The following is a 23,772-nucleotide window of genomic DNA, read 5'->3' on the forward strand; positions in this document are numbered from 1 at the left end:
ATCACTCTAGGTACTGAGTTCAAATCACACTGGAAATGTCTTGGATTTTTGTTTTTATAGAGTTGGTAAAATAAATGGAAGACATATATTGGAGTTTATTGAAACCAGAGTCCTCACCTCAAAATATGTGGTCTTGTGCTAACAAGCTGGCAGAATTGTTACTGTGCCAGACAAAATGCTTAGCAGTATTTTTCTCAGTTTTATGTTTTGAGATCAAATGATGCTAAAGTTGATTGTGCCTTTCATCCTTTTGGGGTCAATTAAATGAGTACCAGTTGAGGATTGGAGTTGATGTAATTGACTAGCCCCCTCTCCTAAAAATATTTCAGGCCTAGTACCTATAGTAGAAAGAATTATTATTTTAATTTTTATTATTAGCATGTAAGTTCCATAGCAGCTTATAAAAAAGTTTCTGTTTGAGTTTGTGTTTTATATTTGTTAATTAGCCCCAGGTCTGCACTGACTGAGTAATAATTACTCCAGAGAAGATTGAGAAACCCATGTTGAAAATTGTTCTAATCTTGATCATTCCATCTAATTAGGACTACATTACCTGATGTGTCCTTTCCTTTTAAGGTAGTGAAGCATTGAGAGAGATTTAGCTATTATTTCCAGCATGTCAAGCAACCACAAAGAGGTTCCCTCATTGGTTTGTGCTTCAGTTTTAAGTTTCTCCAGTTTAAGAATACCAAGACCACCATCTCACAACCTGGGTACCTTTAGTGCAGTCTATTCTGCTGCAAACTATGACCCGTCGGTTTTTATTTCTGCCCCTCCTCCAGTTTTAGGTACCCTACAAAAAAAAAAAAATCAAAGGCTGTGCCCTTCCTCATCTGGTTAACCCTTTAGCATTTAAACTGACCATATCTGGCTAAAATATTCTACCTGTGTTATGTTCAAACTGGCAAGATCTTGCCTCTCACACCTACCCTATTTTTAAAATAGACAACCACACCGTCAATATCTCAAAGCTACAAATAATACGTGGTTAATTCAAAACAATGAATAAATATGCATTACATTTCACAGTAATCTGAATGCTAAAGGGTTAAACCACACACCTCTACAAAACTTTAAATACTGAGATAGTTTAGATTTTCTTTTTTTTGTTTTTTTTCATGTGACTGCTGAGATAACTGTTATATTGACTTAAATTCAGAAGAAAGGGGTTTTGTATGAGTAATCAAAAAAATAGGTGCCCACTTGACTTTGGATATCCTGCTGCAGCTGTTGTTCCTTTTGTGCATTGTCCTTTTTTTTTTATTAGAAGCATTCAGTTAGTTTAAATGATTGAATGAAAATTTAACAACCCAGTCTGTAGGTTTGTGTTTGTATAATGGTGGTGGGTGGAAATGGAAAAGCCACAAAAACCATAAAATCAACAACATTTCTATGGTTTTTATTGTTAGCAGAAATAGGCTGCAAGCACTTTTAGAGCCCCGCCCAGTGAGTGTCGCAAACCTGTCTAATATTTGTAGGATGTGACAGACTTGTTTCTCTTGTGTGATGACAAAATGGAGTTAATTTATGCTGACAACACATACCAACCAGTCTGGTGTTGAGTGATGTTTACTCTAGCCCTACACTATGACCAATCACATCTACGCTGGTAGTAACCAAACACCAACATCAGCATTGATGTAGGTTAAACTGGTTGTTCTTACTCAGCAAACCAGTTTGTTTTCTTCTTACTTTCTGACAGTTTCTAACTTTAAGTAGGAAAATTAAATTTAAAAAACAGGTGGTAGGATAAGTAGGAGGTGACTATAGCAGTGGTGATGTAGTAGGAGGTGACTATGATGGTGGGGAGTAAGAAGGGGTGGCTATAGTGGTGGTAAGGTATGTAGGGAGTGACTATAGTAGTGGTGGTGAATTGTTTTTCTTATTTACATAAAAACAAATTTTTATGTTGTTTAACGTGATTGGACAAGCCCCTGAACCAAAGGTACTCTAGGTGACCATCTAATCTTTATACGAGTTAGTAGGATTACATTATTTAATGTCATTTATTTACCAAATACAATAAAGTGTGAATTGAGTGAAATTTCACTGCTACATTTAGCAGGTCAAGTGACCATGTAGAAGCTTTTTCACAACATAGGTGAAATATATGTTATGGCATTCATGCCTTTCCAAAAAGTATCAGTTATATATGTTAAACAGTTTCAAATGAGAATTGAAACCATGAATGGCTGCACTACATACCAGCCAAATGATGATTTGGGTTATGATGAAGATGATGATGCTGTGATGTTCATGTCTTTCTCAAAAGTATCAATGATTATAGGAATTGAAACTTGGCTGTAGAATGAATAAAATGTCAAGTAACCACCACCCTCTAAGATGTTTTTCATTGTGACTTTGTTCAAAAGTTTTTTCAATCAGCATCATCATCAAATATTATGATAGGCATCAGCATTGCTGTGTGGTTAAGGATCTTGCTTCCTAACCATGTGGTCTCAAGTTCACTTTCATTATGTAGCAGCTTGGGCAGCCAACCAAAACCTTGTGAGTGGATTTGGTAGGTAGAAAATAGAAATGGCCTGTTGTGTGTGTGAATACATACCCTTATCTTGACATCACATGGTTGTCAATGAGTACCACCATCATACATGTTCATTTAATCTTCCATAAAGGAAGGACCATAGAAAATTTGCCACAACATATTTTGTCTGACCCATGCAAGCATGGAAAAGTGGATGTTAAATGATGATGATTTCCATGCTGGTATGGGTTGGATTGGTCTGCTACACAGTAATTGTAATATTATTTAGAAATTATAGGGCAGCAAGCAGACAGAATTGTTAGCACGCTAGGCAGAATGCACAGCAGCATTTTGTTGATCTTTGTTTTGAGTTCAAATTCTGCTGAGGTTGACTTTGCATTTCATTGTTTTGGGGGTCAGTAAAATAAAGACCAATCGAGAACTGGGGTTGATGTTATTGACATCCCCCACCCCAAACTTGCTGGTCTTGTGCCAAAATTTGAAACCAATATTATTTAGAGGTTTTGTTATAGTCATTCCTGATGTAATTTGTATTCTGTGCAAAATAGTTCTCAATGGAATCTAAAACTGATGCAGATGACATTGCTCACAAGAACTTAGGTGTATAACTAAGTACAACAGTTGAGATAGAATAACAACAATCATGTATGTGAGTAGCTTAGCATGTTATTAATATATAATGCATGACTCAGGCTGAGGAAGAATGAGGCTGTTAAAAGGCTGGGTTTCAAAAGATGTTAACTAGATTCAGCTAAAATGAAACAGAAGTCTGTATGGCAAACTCATTCAGATGCATTCCAGCATTAAGAAAACTTGTTTTACCTGTGAACCCACAGGCACACGCGTGCATGTGCGCCCCCCTCCCCCAGATATGTATATCATAAAATACACTGATATATATATATATATATATTTAAAATGCAGAGATGCCTACTCTCGCTAGACCACTGGTGGTAAATGAAATTTCTAAAAAATTTTTTGCTACCCTATAATTTATTATATATATATATATATATATATATATATATATCTATATCAAAATTGCAATATGATCTACTGCTGGCTTACTTGAGGGTTTTCTTACATTATCTGATTTTGTCGTCCTGTTCTTTCAGAGATGTTAACTGAATACATTTCTAACACTATATGCATTTGTTTCTTCATATTCAGAATTATGGCTGTGTGGTTAAGAGGCTTGCTTTGCAACCACATGATTTCAGGTTCAGTCCCACTTCAAAGCACCTTAGGAAAATGTTTTCTACTGTAGCCCCTGACCAACCAATGCCTTGTTAGTGAATTTGGTAGATAGAAACTGTGTTGAAGTACATCATGTATGTATGTGTGTATGTACATTTGTATCTCTCCCCTCCACTATTTGACAATGAATGTTGATTTGTTTACATCCTTGTAACTTAGAAATTCAGCAAAAGAGATTGATAGCATAACTTGTTGTTGTTGTTGTTGGCATCCTTTTGTCTCGGGAGACAATGGAGTTGCGCATAAAATAATCCAGTCCGGTTTTTCCATTTCATGTCCTAATGCATCTCCTGCTGTGGCTGCGTAGTCCCACCCTGACAGGTGCCGCAAATGTAGCGAAGGCTTTGCCTGGCTGGTTGTGATGTCATGGCTTCTTGCTGACGTCTTTTCTTGTCTTTCCATTTCTCCTCTCTCCCTCTGTCACTCCTTTGTGTTCCCTCTTCTATGGTGCGTCGCCAATCTCCACGGTTGCTGGCAACCGCTTCCCAGTTGCTAATATTGATGTCGCAGGCCTTCATGTCCCTTTTGCAAACATCCTTGTATGGTAAGAACAGTCTTCCCACAGACCTAGTGCCCCTAGCAAGCACTCTGTAGAGTATGTCCTTGGGGATTCTGCCATCTTCCATACAACTAACATGTCCAAGCCATCTCATACGTCTTTGTGTGAGGAGTGCAAACGTGTTTGATATTCCTGCTTGCTTGAGGACATCTTTGTTGGGGACACGATTCTGCCATTTCATGCCAAGGATTTTCCAGAGGCAGCGCAGGTGAAAGATATTTAGGTGATGCTCTTGGCGTGTGTATGGCATCCAGGTTTCACTGCCATACAGTAGAGTGCTAAGTACACATGCCTGGTAAATCTTCATTTGCCTGTTTGGAGAGTTGGGCCATCACAGCAGCTGCCTTGCCAATGTGTATATTGAGCTCGGCATCAAGGGATAGGCTGTAGGTGACGGTAGAGCCAAGATAGGTAAACTTCTCCACCTCCTGTAGTCTGTGGTCTCCAATATGTATGTTTGGGGTGTCCGATGTAGCCTGACCCATGATGTTGGTCTTCTTGAGACTGATAACTAAGCCAAAGTCGCTACATGGTTGCTGTTGATGAGCCTTTGCAGTGCTTCTTCTGTGTGTGATACCAGAGCGGCATCATCAGCAAAAAGCATCTCCTTGATCAGGATGCTTCTGATTTTGGTCTTGGCACGCAGGCATGAGAGATTGAACAGTTTCCCGTGACTTCTACTGTGCAGAAACACTCCATCATCTGATGTCTCGAAGGTATGTGACAGCAGCAGTGAGAAGAAGATGCCAAATAATGTAGGAGCAAGGACACAGCCTTGCTTTGCCCCGTTTTTTATTTGGAAGGTGGCTGATGTTGAACCATTGTGCCTTGCATATCATCATGGAAAGATTTGATAATCTTCAGCAACTTTGGTGGACATCTGATTTTTTGAAGCAGGATGAAGAGGCCTTTTCCACTTAACAAGTCAAAAGCCTTTGTCAGATCAATGAAGGCCATATATAATGGCATTTTCTGCTCTCTGGATTTCTCCTGAAGTTGGCGTATGGAGAATATCATGTCAATAGTTGATCTGCTTCTTCTAAAGCCACACTGCGATTCTGGATAAATTCGAGAAGCAAGCAGTTGTAGCCTGGACAGGATAACACGAGCAAAGGACTTTCCAACAGTGCTGAGAAGAGATATTCCACGGTAATTGTTACACTCACCACGGTCACCTTTGTTTTTGTAAAGCATAATGATGTTAGCATCCCGCATATCCTGAGGGACTGTACCCTCTTCCCAGCATTGACACAAAAGCTCGTGAAGGTGCCGAAGCAGAGCGGTGTTTTTGCCAGCTTTGATGATCTCTGAGGGGATGCCGTCTTTTCCTGGAGCCTTGCCACTGGCTAGGGAGTCAATAGCGTTGGTGAGCTCCTCTATAGACGGCAGATTGTCAAGCTCACACATGGCCGGCAAGATCTTGACACCCTCGATTGCAGCCTCAGTGACCGTGGTCTCCCGTGAGTAGAGATCCTGGTAGTACTCCACCCATCTATCCATTTGCTTGCTTTGGTCCAGTAGTTGATTTCAGAGGGGTTGACTTGGTTGTGGATGGACCGAGGGCCTTCTTCAAACTGGCATACATCCCATGGGTGTCGCCACTGTCAGCGGCTGACTAGATACCTTGACAGATTTCCTGCTAATACGTATTTGCACAGCGCCTGTCAGTCAGTTGGGTTTTATTTCTTGCCTTTCTGAGTTCTTCGAGTGACTTTGTAGAAGAATAACTCTTGTATTGCATCAGAGCTGTGCGCTTTGCTTCAATAACTGGTTCCAGCTCTGAGAGCCCAGCACTGAACCAATCTGGGTTTTGTCTTTCACTTATGCTGAAAATATCTATTGATGTGGTATTCAAAGCTTCCCTGATATAATTCCACCTACTTTCAGCAGAGGAGGATGGACAGCTACTGAGGGCAAACTTGATAGAAACAGCAAAACATTTTCGCAGTGTAGGGTCTGAGGTTCTGGCAGTGTTAATGCGTGATTGGCCCATTTTCTTGGAGTGATGGACTTTTTTAGGCAGAATCTTCACCCTACTTCTTATTAGTGAATGATCTGTGTCACAATCCATGCTGTGGTAACTACGGATCAATTGGACAGAATTCAGAAAGGATCTTTGTGTGATGATGAAATCCAACTGATGCTAGTGGTGAAATCTTGGATGTCTCCAAGATGCCTTGTGGGATGGCTTGTTGGCAAAGAATGTGTTGGTGATGCACAGGTTAAGGTATGTGCAAAATTCAAGCAGTCTCTGACCATTGTCATTCATGTTGCCAATACCAAAATGTCTGACACAAATGGGCCACGAGTCATGGTCAGATCCCACGCGAGCGTTAAAATCTCCTAGAAGGTAGATGTTTTCATTGGTTGGTATGTTTCTAATGACACAGTTGAGATCTTTGTAGAGCTGGTCCTTGGTCTTCTCTGAGCTGTAGAGAGTGGGAGCATAGATGCTCAGTAAATGTACTGAGCCAGAAGGGCTCAAGAAGCATAACTACCAACCTTAAAAAGATATGAGTTCTGGAGTTGATTTGTTTGAGTAAACCCTTCAAGGTGGTGCCTCAGCATGATTGCTGTCTAATGACTGAAATAAGGAAAAGGAATGATAAATATAAACGATACAATATTTTCACAGGTTGATCTATAGTTTGTGTGTGTGTGAGATAGATGGATAGATACGTAAACTTGTTGTCTGGTCAGTTTTATCAGTTATTTGGTTTATTTTATGTTCGGGTGCAGACATGTTTTTGTGTAGTTAAGAAACTTGCTTCATAATCTCACAATCCTGTGTTTAATGCCATTGCATGGTACCTTGGACAAGTACTTCTTTCTTCTACTGTAGCTTCATGTTAATCAGTACTTCATGAGTGGAATTTGGTAGAGAGGGAACTGAGCAGTAGCCCCTCGTGTGGTTATATGTAGAGCTTTTGCCAATGTATATTGGGGAAGGATATATACATTGCTCCCACCTCACCCCCAAAAACTGCTGCTTTGAGAGAAAAGTCCTTTGGGATATTTGTTCTACAGAATGGTCCAAAAGTCTTGTCACCACCTGTAAATATTGTTTTTTAATTTTCTATTATCAAGGAGAGAGTTTCACAAGAGCTATACCAGAATACCCAACAGTTGAAGGACGTTGTTTCAGCAGCCTTTGCAACTATTACTAAAGCACAACTTCGTAAAATATCACACAGAACATGGTGCTGCATTATTTTGTGCCATGAAAATGATGGTGTTCATATAGACCTTCTCGATGTGTGACAGTGTCAGTGTCAATGAAAGTGAATGTATTAAAACCAGTACAGGTGTTTGATATTATTATATTGTTCCTCTGTTGTTCATATTACTTTTTGGTAGTGGGTGACAAGATTTTTGGACCACCCTATACATTGAATTACAATCTGTTGTAATATTCCTTGTCACAAATGCAGTGAACCAGTGATGAATCTGTTGGAAACCTGTACTTCACAATATGTGGCTGTGAGTTTGTATCCTTAATTCACATTACACATCCATACCAACCACTTCATCTAACCTGCACCCTTTGGCTGATTTGTTTTATAACTAGGAACTCCTTTGGCCACAGTTGACTCTGTATCTGCATATATATGTGTGGAGATACTGGCAAGTTTTTTTTTTCTTCTTTCAAGTAGAAGACTGACAGTTATCCATGCGTGTAAGTCTCTTCTCTCTATGCTACAGATGTTGTGCAAGAGAAAGGTTTTTGCCTTTTGACCATTATGACTTGGCACCCAGTGTCATTACAGGCTGTAGTGTCAAGGACCCTGAAGGGCAGAACAGATACCATAAAGCAACCTGTCCGAAGCTCTAGCAGCTCTGATAATCCACTGTCCTAGATTGGTATTTTTTCTATTGACCTTAAAAGGATGAAAAGTAAACTTGATGTCAGCTAGATTTGTACTGAGTGTAGAGAGTCAGAACAGGTACTGTTCTATCCAATTTACTATAACAAGTTTACTTATTTGTCACTTGATAACTCAGCTGCCTTTTCTTTTCAAATCTTCTCTTTGTATTGTTCAACCTGTATTTCTGGTTTCCACTTCATATTATTTTGAGTGACCAAGTTTTATTCTCATACAGCAACACTGATTGTATGTCTGCCCTATCTATCATATCTGCCAGTCACATAAGGAGAAAATTTCAATTCTGGACTCTTGATTTCATTCCAACTTAATTCTAAGCTTCCCTACAAGATTGTAAGACATCCTTTTTACTTCAGTGGATCATAGTTCTATAGAACAAGCATTTGTTTTCATTCAGTTAACTTGAAGAACTTTAAGCTCTTAATAATTGATGTCAGCGAATTGGTTAAACTTAATGTTATTCCACTTTATTTACATTGAGTAAAGGTTTAAGAAAATTAAAAATGTTACAGGATCAAGTTTTTCCTTTTAATCAGGGAATCTATCTACATAAGATGTCTATTTTAATCTGCATTTTATAAAAACTTGTTTCTCATAATCACACCACTATTGATGACCAGCACAGTCATTGTATGTGTGTGATAGTGAGTTTACAGTCAGTGCAGTGGTGCAGCAGCCACTCCTGAATTTTTCTAGGCTATTTTAATTTTCAGTTGGCACAGCCACTTCATAGGTGTGGCTAATGTTTTCATCTAGATACATGACTTCTATTATTTATTATAAGCTTTCATTTGTACATTCATGGTTGTATGGATAAAGAGTTTGCTTTGCAGTCCCATGGTTTTAGGTTTGGTCCTGCAGTACAGTATCATAGACAAGTGTCTTTTCTTTGCCACTTTTGTGAATGACATTTGGTTGATAGAAACTGTTTGAATATTCATCAAACAAGTCCAAGAACTCCAGCACAGCCAGATTTTCACTATTTAAAATTTTTGTTGTTTTTGTATTTTCACAAGTATTTTCATGTTTTTACAACCACTGTTGGCTAAACCTGTGTGTTGAGTTAAAAGTTCCCTTAAGTCTCTAAAGTAATTACTGGGATCAATATGATCGTCAAAGACCCTTGAAAGCTGTGCCCCATAATAGCTGCAATCCAATAATTGAAAGTAGGTAAAATACCTTTGATTGGGTATAGCACTCATTCATCCATCCTGCCAGGGATCTGGTGAAGTCATGGGACTGCAGCATGGAGGATTGTGAAGAGGCAGTGGAAGGGCTCAACTGAACCAATGGTGCTTCTTACAATTACGTTGAGAGGAAGAATCCTAGATCAATGTCAGTATCACCAAGCCCTATCAAGAGAGTAACTACAATGCATCCATGGTTGTGTAATCAGTTAATGAAAGATTCGTTATAATTCAAGCTTCCGATTCAAAGTCATAATATTGGAATTGGATAATGACATAGTCATAGGAATTCACAAAAGCAGTGCAACCAAAGAAGAAAAAAAGGTTAAATGAAAGAAAATAATTGCCATGAAAAGAATGTTATTTATTGTGAGATTCACTGGTGGTGGTGGAGTGAGAAATGCATCCTATGAGAAGCACAATGGTTATGATGGAAATTAAACTTGCAGTCTTTTAGCTGACTGCTAAATTCTTTTATGACTCTCTAATTCCATATAATTAAGTAGCTTCTCAAGTAGGCTTCTTAAAATGTCAAATAACTAATCCAACTTGTTTGATCTTCCAAGAATCATCAAGTGTTCTTGGTTTGCTAAACTAGAACCTAATTAATCATGCCAGTGGTGTTTATCTCCCTAAAACAAAAGAAATGGTAACACTGACTATCACTGATTTACTTCCTGTCTTAAACATATCTTTTCTGATGTTAATGCACCAATGGAAGCACTCCAAACTAAGTCACAAAGTTATGTATGGGAAATAATCAATATAGCTATCTTTTACATTTTACTTATTTCAGTCATTGGATTGTAGCCGTGCTGGGGTACCACCTTCAAGAGTTTAGCTGATCAAATGGACCCCAATTCTTATTTTTAAGTTTGTTACTTATTCTATCTCTTCTTGTTGTCAAACTACTAAGTTGTGGGGATGTAAACAAACCAACACCAGCAGTGATGAGGGATAAATACATACACACAACACATACACACACATATATATATATATACATACATATACACAGGATGTCCATAAACTTACTATACAGTTATTTGTAATAAAGATATATCATGGTTAGACTAAAAAGATTTTCAGAAAATACCTGTATTCCATCAGAAAATATCATAACAATATAGGCAATCAATTTCATTTACTATAGTTATAAATGTTCAAAATGTAAGCCATTAACTTCAATGCATTCTTGACAATGTAAAAGCACACTGACAAACTTTGGTTCACAAGTCTGGATGCAGGTTAGCAAATGCCTCAACAATGTACTGCCGAAGATCTTCAATACTTCTTGGCTTCCTCTGATTTACAAACTTGGTTTCCTTGACTTACAAACTCTTCAAAAAATTGAGACCTGTGATCAACATCATCCTTCAGAAGTCCGTGAATTAGGCGCGGAATGTAAGGTTTCATATTGAATTTTGTAAATATTTTATGTAATGATGTTCGGTTGATGCCAATTTCTGAACTACCACTGTGAATTGATTTCTTTGGGCTTCTTACATATGCCTCAGCAACTGTAGTCATATTTTCTTCAGCCTAACTATATAGTAACTTTATGGATACCCTGTATATATAATATTGTTGACATCATAAGAATTTATAAAATTTCAAGATAACATGGAATAACTCTTTTTAGGAATTGGTTCTTGAAGTACACCTAAAACTATGAGTAATATCATATAAATATTGGGTTGAAAAACCCTATTTTGATAGGAAAAATCAAAGGCTGCCCCTATGAATCGAACCCACATCTCCTGTAGACATGACAAGCATTCTACCATTGTATGAAAACAATTCATCGAATTTCTCTATCCATTTTAGAAACTTTATTCTCACCAGTGTGAATTGTATGCTAGCGAGGGTTGGATGGGTTAGCCAGCTCTGAGTCAGTTCTTATTTATGTCCTCTTAGACAAGTCAGAATACCATGTTTCTCACTTGTGTATTACATTTTTGGCTTGTTTTCTACAGTTGCAGACATTGCAGTAATGGTCTCCATCATTTGGGAGTAGGTTAGACTCAGCTATACCCTGGGTTTTTTTCCTTCAGGAAACCCTCTTATCTCCCTCAATACTGCACACCCTCAATTTAGGGGTCTTGTCTTGTGAGTTACCTTGAAACTTCACTGTCAGTGCTGCATAAAAGCACCCTGTACACACTGTAAAGTGGTTGGTATTAGGAAGGGTGTCTAGCTGTAAAAATCATACTAAAGCAGACATTTGAGTTTGGCATAGTCTTCTGGCATATCTACTTCTGTCAAACTGTCCAACCCCTGCCAACATGTGATATGGATGTTAAATGATGATGGAGAGAAAAATTCATTTCAAATCACAAGTGTTAAACACATTGCCAAATTTCTTTTAGCAATATGTTAGATTATTTATATGTGTGCATGTGTGTACTGTAAAGCAGATTGTATGATGCTTGTGTATGAATGGCTGTACTTCATGGTAGTGAGACATGGACTCTAAATGCAGAAGACATGCATAAACTAGAGAGCAATGAAGCTAGTATGCTCTAATGCATATGCAACATAAATGTACATGTACAATAAAGTGTAATAGGGATAAGAGAAAATTTGGACAGTAGGGAAATCAGATGCAGCATGCAAGAGGGAAGACTGTGCTGGTGTTGACATGTGATGAAATGAAAACAGCTGTATAAAGAAGTGTCAATCACTTAAAGTTGATGGCAACTGTGGAAGAAGAAGACATGGGATGAAGTAGTGAGGACTGATTACAAGATGTTGGGCTTCACAGAGAAGATGACAATGGACTGAGATGTCTGGTGATATGAGGTTCTTGAGAAGACTTGCCCACCTCAGCAAAACTGAATTCTGGAAGTACTGTGTTCCACCCATATGTAACATTAAAAAACTTTTCACACACCTTACCCCAATAAACTAAACTACATCTCCCCTTCTCCTCTTCCTCACTCCTGCAGCCCAGTCCTGTCCTCACTACTCCACCCACTGTATCATTGTGATCCTGTTGTCCCCCTAACCAAGGTTTCACTAATTGCTGCATTCCACCCTTCCCCCTTCTTTGCATTCTCATGAACTCTCTACTCATGCACCCTTAGCAATGCTCTACCATCCAATTTGTATTCTCATCTCTATACCTTGAGAGTATCCCCTGGCACATCACTACCATCTCTCTCACTCTCATTCTCTTCTACTCTTGCTTTCCCTTATTCTTGATTACTCTCTCTATCTCTCTTTCCAACAATGGTAACCATATATCTCTTCTACAGCAAGGCACCTGCTTCTGACCCTCTGTTATACTCTAATCTCTCATCACCAGGCACAAAGCAATCTCCTTCAATACCATCCCACCTCTCAGAGGATCTTTGTCTTGCAAGTAACTTGTATGTATAGACACAAAGCATTTTGCCTGGCATGCTAACGATTCTGCCAGCTCCCTGCTTTAATAATAATACTACTATTAATAATAAAGACAATAATACTAGTATTATAAATAATGACAATAGCACTGATAATAATCCTTTCTACAAGGCCTGAAATTTTGGGGAGGAGTCTAGTTGATTACATTGACCCCAGTGTGACTGATACTTATTTTATTGACCCCAAAAGGATGAAAGACAGAGTCGACCAGGGCGGAATTTGAACTCTGACTGTAAAGCAGGAAGATATACCACTAAACATTTTGCCCGGCATACTAATGATTCTGCTAGCTCTCTGCCTTAACAACAACGATGATAATAACAATAATAATACGACTATTAATAATAACAAAGACAGTAATACTAATGACAATAGCAGTAATATGAATAATAATAATGATAATGTTCATTAACCACTAAGGGTCCACAAAAACATTGGGGACAGTACAGGACAATACAATGTGGGGTTACATAAAAGGCATGTAAAAAATAAAACAGTAACAATTTAGATTATAACAATGAACAATTCCCCAAAAGAAGTGGACTTGATCCGATGTTTTCCCATTGTCTTACTTTGATGCCGTCCACACGCCTGATTCATTTGCTACACCTTTCCCACTACATAATATTGTCTGTTTAAAGAAAGCTAAATATAAAAGGAAGATAATTATAAATATTTACAAATACTTGCTGATACAGTGATGTTTGTAAATATTTATGAATGAAGAATTTTGCCAAGGCAGTAAGAGTGTGAAAGAGACAGAGATAGAGAATGTGTAGACGTTGCTGGGGGGAAAAAGTCTCTGTGTATTTGTAGATAATATAACCCTGTGTAATTTTATACTTTGCATGGTTATGTATAGAAATATAAACAAACTCCCCCCCCCCCCACACACACACATTTGTTTTGAAGTTTGTATTAAATATACTCATTCACCTGCTATGGAGAATGAATCAGACAGGAGGCGGCGGTTAGCCAGAGAGAGACAAAGGCAAAGAACAGCCAGTCTCACTCAGGAAGAACTGGACGCAAGAAGATTAAACAATACATTAAGGTTATTAAATCAATCACAAGAAGTGAGACAAGAGAGATATGAGTGCAAGACACAAGAAGACAGGCTCGAAGACGTCAAAATGAAAAGGAGCACCTAATTGCCCAAAGGAGAGATATCCAAAGGGAGAGAGCAGCACAAATGTGCCAAGATGAAACAGAAGAACAAGCAGCAGTGAGGAGAGAATATCTAAGAATGAGAGCATTGCAAAGGCGACAAGATGAAACGGAAGAGGAAGCAGCACAAAGAGAAATCGAGGAGAAGAATGGAAGAATTAATTAATACTGAAACGGACCATCCAAAACAAGGCAAACTCATTGCTGGTAGGGTTTTCACTAGAAACGTGGTGTTGAAGCAATTACTGAGTTAAAGGTTGTAATATTTTAATTTTTATTTTATTATCCATATCATTTTCATGCCGTCATTTCTGACAGCACGGGTACACTAGTTATCTAAGATTATTCTTAATACACACAAACACGACTCAGATAATACATATCCACAAGCAATCCCACTTGATTCAATAAGTGAATACCAGTTGCTTGACCTGCTAGAAATAACAACTGAATCTGTTCAGTTAAGTATGGCTGTGGAAGTTAAGAAGTTTGCTTTGTAACTAAGTGGTTTTGAGTTTGATCCTGCTGCACAGCACCTTGGACAAGTGTCTTCTATCTTACCCTCAAGTCAATCAGAGCTTCTGGAATAAAAACTGGTTTATGGAATCTTTATGGATCCCATCAAAGGGGCCATTCTTGGTGATGATGGTGGACTTAATCCTTAACACAACTACCTGATCCTTGGGGAACTTTTAACAGAGTCTGCTCTGGTTTCAGGATAACCTATTCCCTTCATTTACATGGGTTCCTGAAATCAATAATGGATACTGTCCTTAATCATTAAAAAGAAAAAAGTTTCTAATAGTCCCTGAGGAATCAAAGTGAGCCATAATGGCCAATTCTATTTGCTTGTATTCACTGCAATCCTCACCAGTACTGTACACCAACCAAGATGAAATATGTTCCAATAGTCATGCTAAGCACTGCATATATACATGTGCAATGTGGGTCCAGACTAGAACTAAAGCTTAACAACAGTCAAGTCAGTCACTTTATTGACTGATGGACAATATTACAGGGTTGGTTTGACTGCTAGAAATAGGGAGAAATCTCCCTCAAATCACACTTTACAGTCTGCTTGGTCAAGGATAACATTGGACTAAACAACAACTACTGCTACTATTGTTGCAACAGATTAGATTGAAGATATATTTGCTATATCACCTGACATTGTCATGAATAATGATTTCTTGAAGCACAAAATCAGAAATGTGGAAGAGAAAATAAAAGTTTTAAGAACTGAAACTTTATCCTTATGTTTCACTCTTTCTACTATTTCACAATTTCAGTGCATTTATCACTTCCAGTCACCTCATTACTTTTAAATCCTGCCCAATTCACTTCCACTCCAGTCTTTGTTGTAAACAATAATTGAAATTAAATATTTACAGAAGATATTTCTTCTATTTCAGGACTGAATGTCAAGAACAGATAAATGGTTTCTATGGCGCCAAGTTTAAGAAGTTCAATACAGAAGAGGAAGCTCTGGCTTTTGCAGATATTTCTCCATCAGGTGAATAGAATTTTAGTGCTGTTTAGTATCATCATCACCAGTGTCAAGATCAGGATAGATTGGTATAATCAGTAGAGTGTTGAATGAATATCTTGTGGTATTTAGCTCAGTTTTTTATGTTCTGAGTTCAAATCCTAGTTAGGTCAATTAACTTTCATCCTTCTGGTGCTCAATAATGGTCCAGTACTGAGATTGATATAGTCAGCTGTTCTCTAATTGTGACTTTGTGTCTGTATAAAAAAATAATTATTGTGCAGGTGTGGTTGTGTTGTTAAGAAGCTTGCTTTGCAATCATATGATTTCAGGTTCAGTCCTACTATGCTTGCATTTTGGGCAAGTGTCTTCTACTATAGTCCAGGCTGACCAATGCCTTGTGAGTGAATTTGGTAAACAGAAACTGAAGCCCATCGCACAAGTGTGTGCATGTGTGTCTGTCTTGTGTTTGTGCCCCTACCCACCATTGCTTGACAACCAGAGTTAGTTTGTTTATATGCCCATAACTTTGTAGTTTGACAAAAGAAACTGATGTAGTAAGTATCAGACTTTAAAAAAATTAGTACTGGCTCATTTTGTTCAACAAAATCGTTTAAGGCAGGGCATGGCTGCAATCCAAAAGCTGAAACAAATAAAAGATGAAAGATTGCTGTTGTGGCAGGATTAGTAGTGTCAGACAAAATGCTGTGCAGGTTTTGTTCCATCTCTTTCTATTGTGAGTTTAAATGATAAACTTTGTCTTTCATTTATTGAAGGCCAATAAGAATAAAGTTCCAGTTAAGTACTATATTGGGCCACCATTAGTCAAGGTTAACCACATATCTACTCTCATGTGTATGCTTGGACAAGATTTTTGAAGAAGACTAGCAAATACCTATTCCAGTCACCCCATCTCTTGATGCCCTTCTTATTGCCAACCCTTAAGCAAGGTAATATTTTCGCTCATAGTCAAACATGTTTTTCACAGGCGATTGGAGATAAATAGCTTGGTTTTAATGGAGATGTTTATTTACAATCATTGCATCACACACACAACAAACTTCTTTTAGTTTCCATCATACAAATTCACTCACAAAGCTTTAGTTGGCCCAGGACTATAGCAGAAGACATTTGGTCTAGGTGCCACCCAGCGTCACTGAACCTGAAACCATGTAGATGACTAACAAATTCCTTAAACACACACACACACACTCTTTCTCTCTCTCTCTCTCTCTCTCTCTCTCTCTCTCTCTCTCTCTCTCAGTGGATATATATTTAATAGTCATTTTAGTGTTTTTTTGTTAATATTATGTAACTAAGTTGCTATTTTATTTATATATTAACAGACAAAACTCTCTCCAGTGTAGCAAAATCTATTCAACCAATTGTGAAAAAACTCATGTCCAGAGTGAAAGAAGTCTCTCCTCTCTGTCAGACACTGGTGTCAATGCTGGCTGATTTGGATGATTCAGAAGATAGCAAAGAATTTTCAACATTAGCATGTAATGTTGAAAATGATTTGGCTAAGTTGACAGCAAGTGTTAAACTGACAATTGATTCTAAGCTTTTGACAGGAACTACTAAGAGGAAGGCTTCTGATTCATCTGAAAACACACCAGAACCTCCTGAAAAGAAGAAGTGTGTTGAAGAAGGAGGTTTTTCTGGTAATGTATCATGTTTTCATTCTCCTTTTAAGAGATTGTTAATATTTTTATTATTTTTTTTTTTTAATGAAAACTTGCAGCTTATTTTGCTGAGTATGATAGAAAGTGTCAGCTTCCCCTAACCAGCAGGCTAAAGTGACACTTGTTTACTGATCATGCTTCAAGAACTCTGTGGAGAACTCTTGCAGTTCCAAGCAATGCTGATTTTTACAAGTGTTCTATTTTTACATTTGTACCAACCTTCTTGAGCTGTGTTGGTATTTGATAATTCCTGATACTTCCATGTGCACCAATTACTATTGGTATCATGTCCACTCTCTCCATTGCCCATAACCTATGTATTTTCCACTTCAATTCATCATAATTGTTCACTTTTTCTTTCTCTTCAATCCTCTTGTCACCAGACATGCTGTGTTAATTATCAGGCATATTTTTTTCTTTTCTGTTCACCACAACAATGTCAGGTTTCCGTTGTCTAATCTGATGGTCACACTGAATCATTGCATTTCACAGAGTTTTGCAATCTTCATTCGCAGTAACTCCCTCTGAAATTTGGTCATACCATGTCTTTGATCTTTCTAGGCCATAATTTCCACAAATCTCTAATGGATCATTCTTGCCACATTGTCTTGTCGTCTTTGTATTTATGGTGTGCTGATTTTGGTTATTCACTAACACTGCACACTGTTTCACTCCTCTCACCATTCAATTTGCATTTTTCACTTAGTTGTGTTATCAATTTTGCACTTTACATAGTTTGTCCTCAATGTTTGTTCTTCTGCTGTGCATATAAGTTCTTCTGTGTCTGTCTTGAAGCTCATATCTCTTGCAAACTGACTGTACTTTTTTTTGTGTTCTTCTCTTCTTTAAATTTCTCTTTTTTAACACAATTATCAATTTTGATGATTTTGGACTTCTTCACATGTATCAGCAATGGTTCTATGGCATTTTTTAATATCATCCTAAGCTGCTTTTCTCTGCTTCAACACAATCCCAACAACTGATCAAATCCCTCCCACCCTTTCCTCTGGACAAGTACAACCTATAAGTATCACCCTTGGAATAAATTGCTCCATGTACTGTCAATAGTTTCCATGACTTCATATTCATACTCATCAGTGTCAATTGTTTCTGTGTCTTTGAATCCATACTCATCATCATCATTATTATTATTGAAATCCCTACCAAGATCTACTTTGCCATTCACCTCTCCATTGTTAATACAATAATGTACTTGTCAGTTACAAGGATTGATTTAATTGACTGATCTCTTCCTGCAAATTTCAGGTTTTGTGCCTATATTAGAAACAATTGTTATTATTAGGGATTGGTAGAATCAGTAGAGCATCAAGAAAATTTCTCACACGTGTTTGCTCTGGCCCTATATGTCCTGAGTTCAAATTCTGCTAATGCCAACTTTGTCTTTCATCCTTTCAGAGTTGACCTTAAACTTACCAATCAAGTAAGTTTAAGGTCAATGGTTTTGACTAACCTGCTCCCCTCAAAAATGTTGGCCTTATACCAAAGTTAAAATCATTGGTATAGTCTCTCACCAACACTTCTCAGCCTCTGGGTCACAAACATGTTGTTCCCTCACTCTGCCTTTTCTACCACTAATGCTGTGGCTTCTGCTCTTTGGAGCTGGCTGGTCTCAAGCCAACTTCTCTCATCTTTCTCTTTCTCTCCTCTACCATATTGTGTCTAACTACTATTCCCAAGCCTACTTCCCCAGGACATTGATCCTTTGAAATCTACTTGCTACTCTTATTTTCCTGAAGTTGTATAGAAACATAAACCACATTGATCTCACTGGTTTTGGAAGATTTGTCAGATATTGGTAGAGCCCTTCCTCTCAGTAAAATTGATAAAAAAGAAACAGCTTAACAATTACATTCACTCATTTGTCTAACTCTAAATATTCTCCCTAGAGGTTACACTCTCCATAATTTCTAACCAGTTCATATATGATTTATATAAAGAGCCAGGCAACAATATATTTTTTATAATTTCTATAAAGAGCCAAGCTGCAATATATTTTTATATATAACTTATGGAAATTTTTCTTTGTAGGGAAAAAATTTGCTGATGATGACGGAGTTGTTGTTTACACTGATGGCTGCTGTTTCCACAATGGTAAACATGGTGCCTCAGCTGGACTTGGTATCTACTGGGGAGAAGGAGAAAAGTATTTGGTTTTTTTTTTTTGTTTTGTTTCTTGTTAGCGCTTGACTGATAGTCACATGACAACATGGAGTGGATGGGGATAGAGCTGGAAATATAGAATGTGGTCCCCCATCTCTATTTATTCTTTGGGAACAGAAGGATTATTGTGTCTTTATAGATTTAAATTGTTTCAATATATGACTTTGTAATGTTGTTTTCACTGATGGCTGCTGTTTCCACAATGGTAAACATGGTGCCTCAGCTGGACTTGGTGTTTTCACTGATGGCTGCTGTCAACCTATCTGTCTTCTGTATATTTAGGACTACTTTATATAGTTTATCCTTTATGTAAAACAGTAAGGCTGTGATATGATGGGAGGAAACTTAGCTGATTTTCCTAGGAGCATTCGAGTGGGATCACTGCCAGAGCAGCGGTCTCGCTTCCGTGCCGGTGGCACGTAAAAAGCACCATTTGAGCGCGATCGTTTCCAACTTCACCTTACTGGCACTTGTGCTGGTGGCATGTAAACAAAACATTGGACTGACTCCTGTGCAGGTGGCACATAAAAAAACACCTTTTGAGCGTGGTCGTTGTCAGTACCGCCAGACTGGCCCTCATGCCGGTGGCACATAAAAAGCACCCACTACACTCTCGGAGTGGTTGGCGTTAGGAAGGGCATCCAGCTGTAGAAACTCTGCCAGATCAGATTGGAGTCTGGTGTAGCCATCTGGTTCGCCAGTCCCCAGTCAAATCGTCCAACCCATGCTAGCATGGAAAGCGGATGATGATGATGATGATTGAGTGGGTAGAAACAGCAAGGATTAGGGGAAATAATTTCTTTGGCATGAAGGAGGAATTGCAAGTGAAAAAGTATCTGCTGGGGTACATCTGTGTTGAGGAAAATAAGGAATCTCCGATTTTACAAATTTATAGTTTTGTCACATTAGATTACTCTTTTGGACTTAAGGGTTGAACTTATCTTTATATGGGGCTTTTTAGACTACATCAGTGGGTGGTTTCAAATGTCACCCTCATGTAGATTCCCTTGTTTGCTCAGTTGAAGATTTTGTTGATGTCAGGAACAACATTGCCCACACTGAGTTGCTGTATGGTGGTCATATTCAGATAATGGCACCTAATTTACTCCTTTAATTCATGTTGTATATCTTTGTCATAATAAATATCCTTCACCCCTCATACTCTCCACCACAAATTATGCATTAAAGTTTGTTGAAATGTTGCTTTGTATATTGATAGGTGTTTCAGGGTATGAACATTATATATAATCTTTTTTGTATATGAATGTGTGTATATAGTGTGTGTAAATGTGTATATTTGTATGTCTGTAAATGTGCATCAGTCATAAATTTTTTGTGAAACCTGTCTTCCAGTTTGCTTCACTCACCCCTCTATGCATGTATATATGTACATACACAGATTGTGAGGGTGTGTGGCCTAGTAGTTAGTGTTGCATTTGTGAATGTGAGATCATTTCCTGGACTGGGCTGCTTGTTGTGTTCTTGAGTAAAACATTTTGTCTCGCGTTGCTCTGCAATCACTTTGACATCTGATGTGTGACACATCATCCATCTGTACAAACTATGTCAATTTGATGGAGGGGGCGACCGAATGTGCAGTACAAACTTTTGATCTTTATAAACATCATCTGTGCAGGTGTTTCAGTGAGAGTCCATGTATGTACAGACACACATATATTTCTCAACACTATTGTTAACACAAAAATATGAATCACTATTCTGTTCACATATCTCTTTCTTCCCCCCTCTCTCTCTGTTTGACTTTCTCTATATAATGACGTGTATACACATTCACACAGGTATATATATATATCCATAGTCAACTGCTACAAAGGTAAAGGTGACATTGTTAGATCAGGTAATGAAAGTCACGGAGAGGGTCATAGCCCAACTAATTAGGGAGAGAGTCAGTTTAGATGAGATGCAGTTTGGGTTTGTGCCAGGGAAAAGCACCACTGATGCTATATTTCTTGGTAAGGCAGCTGCAGGAGAAATACCTAGCCAAAGATAAACCTCTGTACCTGGCTTTCGTTGACATGGAGAAAGCCTTTGACAGGGAGGAAACTAGGGATAGAATAATGGTTAGTGAGAGTTGTGCGAGTCATGTACAGAGACGCTATCAGTAAGGTGAGGGTTGGCAATGAGTACAGTGGAGAATTCCAGGTAGAGGTAGGGGTCCACCAAGGTTCAGTCATCAGCCCCCTCCTATTTATCATAGTCCTCCAGGCGATAACAGAGGAATTCAAGACAGGATGCCCCTGGGAGCTCCTCTATGCTGATGACCTTGCACTAATTGCTGAGTCACTATTAGAACTAGAGAAGTTTCAGGTGTGGAAACAAGGACTAGAATCGAAGGGCCTTAGAGTCAACCTAGCTAAAACCAAAGTCCTAATAAGTAGGAAGGTAGATAAAACACAAACCCCTTCAGGTAGATGGCCCTGCTCAGTATGTAGAAAAGGAGTAGGTAGTAACTCTATAAGATGTACCCGGTGCAAGCTATGGACACATAAGAGGTGCAGCAACATCAAAGGCAGGTTAACTAGCAAGTTAGTTTTTGTTTGTGGCAGATGTTCAGGTGCAATAAAGACTGTAAACAAACAGGAAACAACTTCTTTTATTCAGGAGCTATAAACACTGTAAATGTACAGAAAACAACTTCTGCCACATTCCAGGGAGAAAAACTAGACGTAGTTGATAGCTTCTGCTATCTAGGTGACCAAGTTAGTAGTGGGGGAGGGTGCGCTGAAAGTGTAGCTGCTAGAATAAGAATAGCCTGGGCAAAGTTCAGAGAGCTCTTACCTCTGCTGGTGACAAGGGGCCTCTCACTCAGTAAAAGGCAGACTGTATGACGCATGTGTACGAACAGCCATGCTTCATGGCAGTGAAACATGGGCTGTGACTGCTGAGGACATGCGTAGGCTCACAAGGAATGAAGCCAGTATGCTCCGATGGATGTGTAATATCAGTGTGCATACTAGACAGAGTATTAGTACCTTGAGAGAAAAGTTGAACTTACGAAGCATCAGTTGTGGTATGCAAGAGAGACGACTGCGCTGGTATGGTCATGTAGCAAGAATGGATGAGGATAGCTGTGTGAAAAAGTGCCACACCCTAGCAGTTGAGGGAACCTGTGGAAGAGGTAGGCCTAGGAAGACCTGGGATGAGGTGGTGAGGCACGACCTTCGAACATTGGACCTCACCAAGGCGATGACTTCTGACCGAGACCTTTGGGAATATGCTGTGCATGAGAAGACCCGGCAAGCCAAGTGAGACCTAAATCTAAGGCCTCAGCCAGTTCACTTATGTGTACCTTCCTTTATTGGACACCAAATTCCACTTGCGAAGACCTGTTGAGGCAAGTGAAATCGAAATCGAGTTAAATTGGACACTAAACTCCACTTGCGAAGACCTGTTGAGGCAAGTGAAATCGAAATCGAGTTAAATTGGATACTAAACTCGACGACTGGCACCCATGCTAACGTCGTCTCCTTCATTGGGACACGAAACTCAGCTTGCGAAGACTTATTGGGACAAGCGAAATCGAAATCGTGATGGCACCTGTGCTCAGCGTCGCCTTTCTGGCACTTATGCCCGCGGCATGTGTAAGGACTTTCGAGCGAGATCGTTGCCAGTGCCCCTAGACTGGCTCTTGTGCGGGTGGCACATAAAATACACCATTTTGAGCGTGGCCGTTGCCAGTACCGCCTGACTGGCCTTCGTGCAGGTGACACGTAAAAGCATCCACTACACTCTCTGAGTGGTTGGCATTAGGAAGGGCATCCAGCTGTAGAAACTCTGCCAAATCAGATTGGAGCCTGGTGTTGCCATCCGGTTTCACCAGTCCTCAGTCAAATCGTCCAACCCATGCTAGCATGGAAAACGGACGTTAAACGATGATGATGATGATGATATATATGAATATGACACAATATTATCTGTCTGTCTATATGCATATGTATGTTTGTACAGAAACTCATTTATCAACAAAATCATTAAAGATATTTAGTCAATTGGAGATATGACTATTGAAAGCACAAAATGTTTTATTTTCAAAAGCATTAGCTTTATAATTTAACTAAATGTTTCTAACAATCACATTGAGAAATTTGTGTTTATCTGTGTACATACATTCACACATACTGAGAGACTGCTAGACAATGAATACTGTTATATTCATAAGAATGTGTCATTATATAGAGAATGAAAGACTGGACAGACTGAAAGAATGGAGATCCTTATTTTTTTCCTTCCAATATTGCAATAAGCTACTTCTTCTAAAAGATCAGTCTGTCTGTCTATCTACTTACCAGCTATCTATTTATCAATATTTTTACCTTGAATGTGCACGATGGTGTATAGTGTGTATGTGTGTGTGTGATTGTATGATGATATATGTAGATTTGTGTGTATGTCTGTAGGTGAGTATATATGATGGTGTATATTGCTTTGTGT

General features: G+C 38.6%; 1 protein-coding gene across 2 annotated transcripts in view; it reads left to right on the forward strand.

Annotated features, from left to right (window-relative positions):
* Positions 1–23,772, forward strand: part of LOC106875333 (ribonuclease H1) — a 39,644-nt gene that overhangs the window by 8,146 nt on the left and 7,726 nt on the right. For both annotated transcript variants that reach the window (XM_089362613.1, XM_089362612.1), the window contains exons 2-4: positions 15,381–15,481; positions 16,801–17,118; positions 19,189–19,303. In XM_089362613.1, the coding sequence (XP_089218739.1) occupies positions 16,854–17,118; positions 19,189–19,303 (380 nt within the window). In that variant the 5' untranslated portion in view covers positions 15,381–15,481; positions 16,801–16,853. The remainder of the gene's footprint in view (positions 1–15,380; positions 15,482–16,800; positions 17,119–19,188; positions 19,304–23,772) is intronic.

The sequence above is a fragment of the Octopus bimaculoides genome, chromosome 14, assembly GCF_046866305.1.
Source record: "Octopus bimaculoides isolate indiv1 chromosome 14, ASM4686630v1, whole genome shotgun sequence".
Lineage (NCBI taxonomy): Eukaryota > Metazoa > Mollusca > Cephalopoda > Octopoda > Octopodidae > Octopus > Octopus bimaculoides.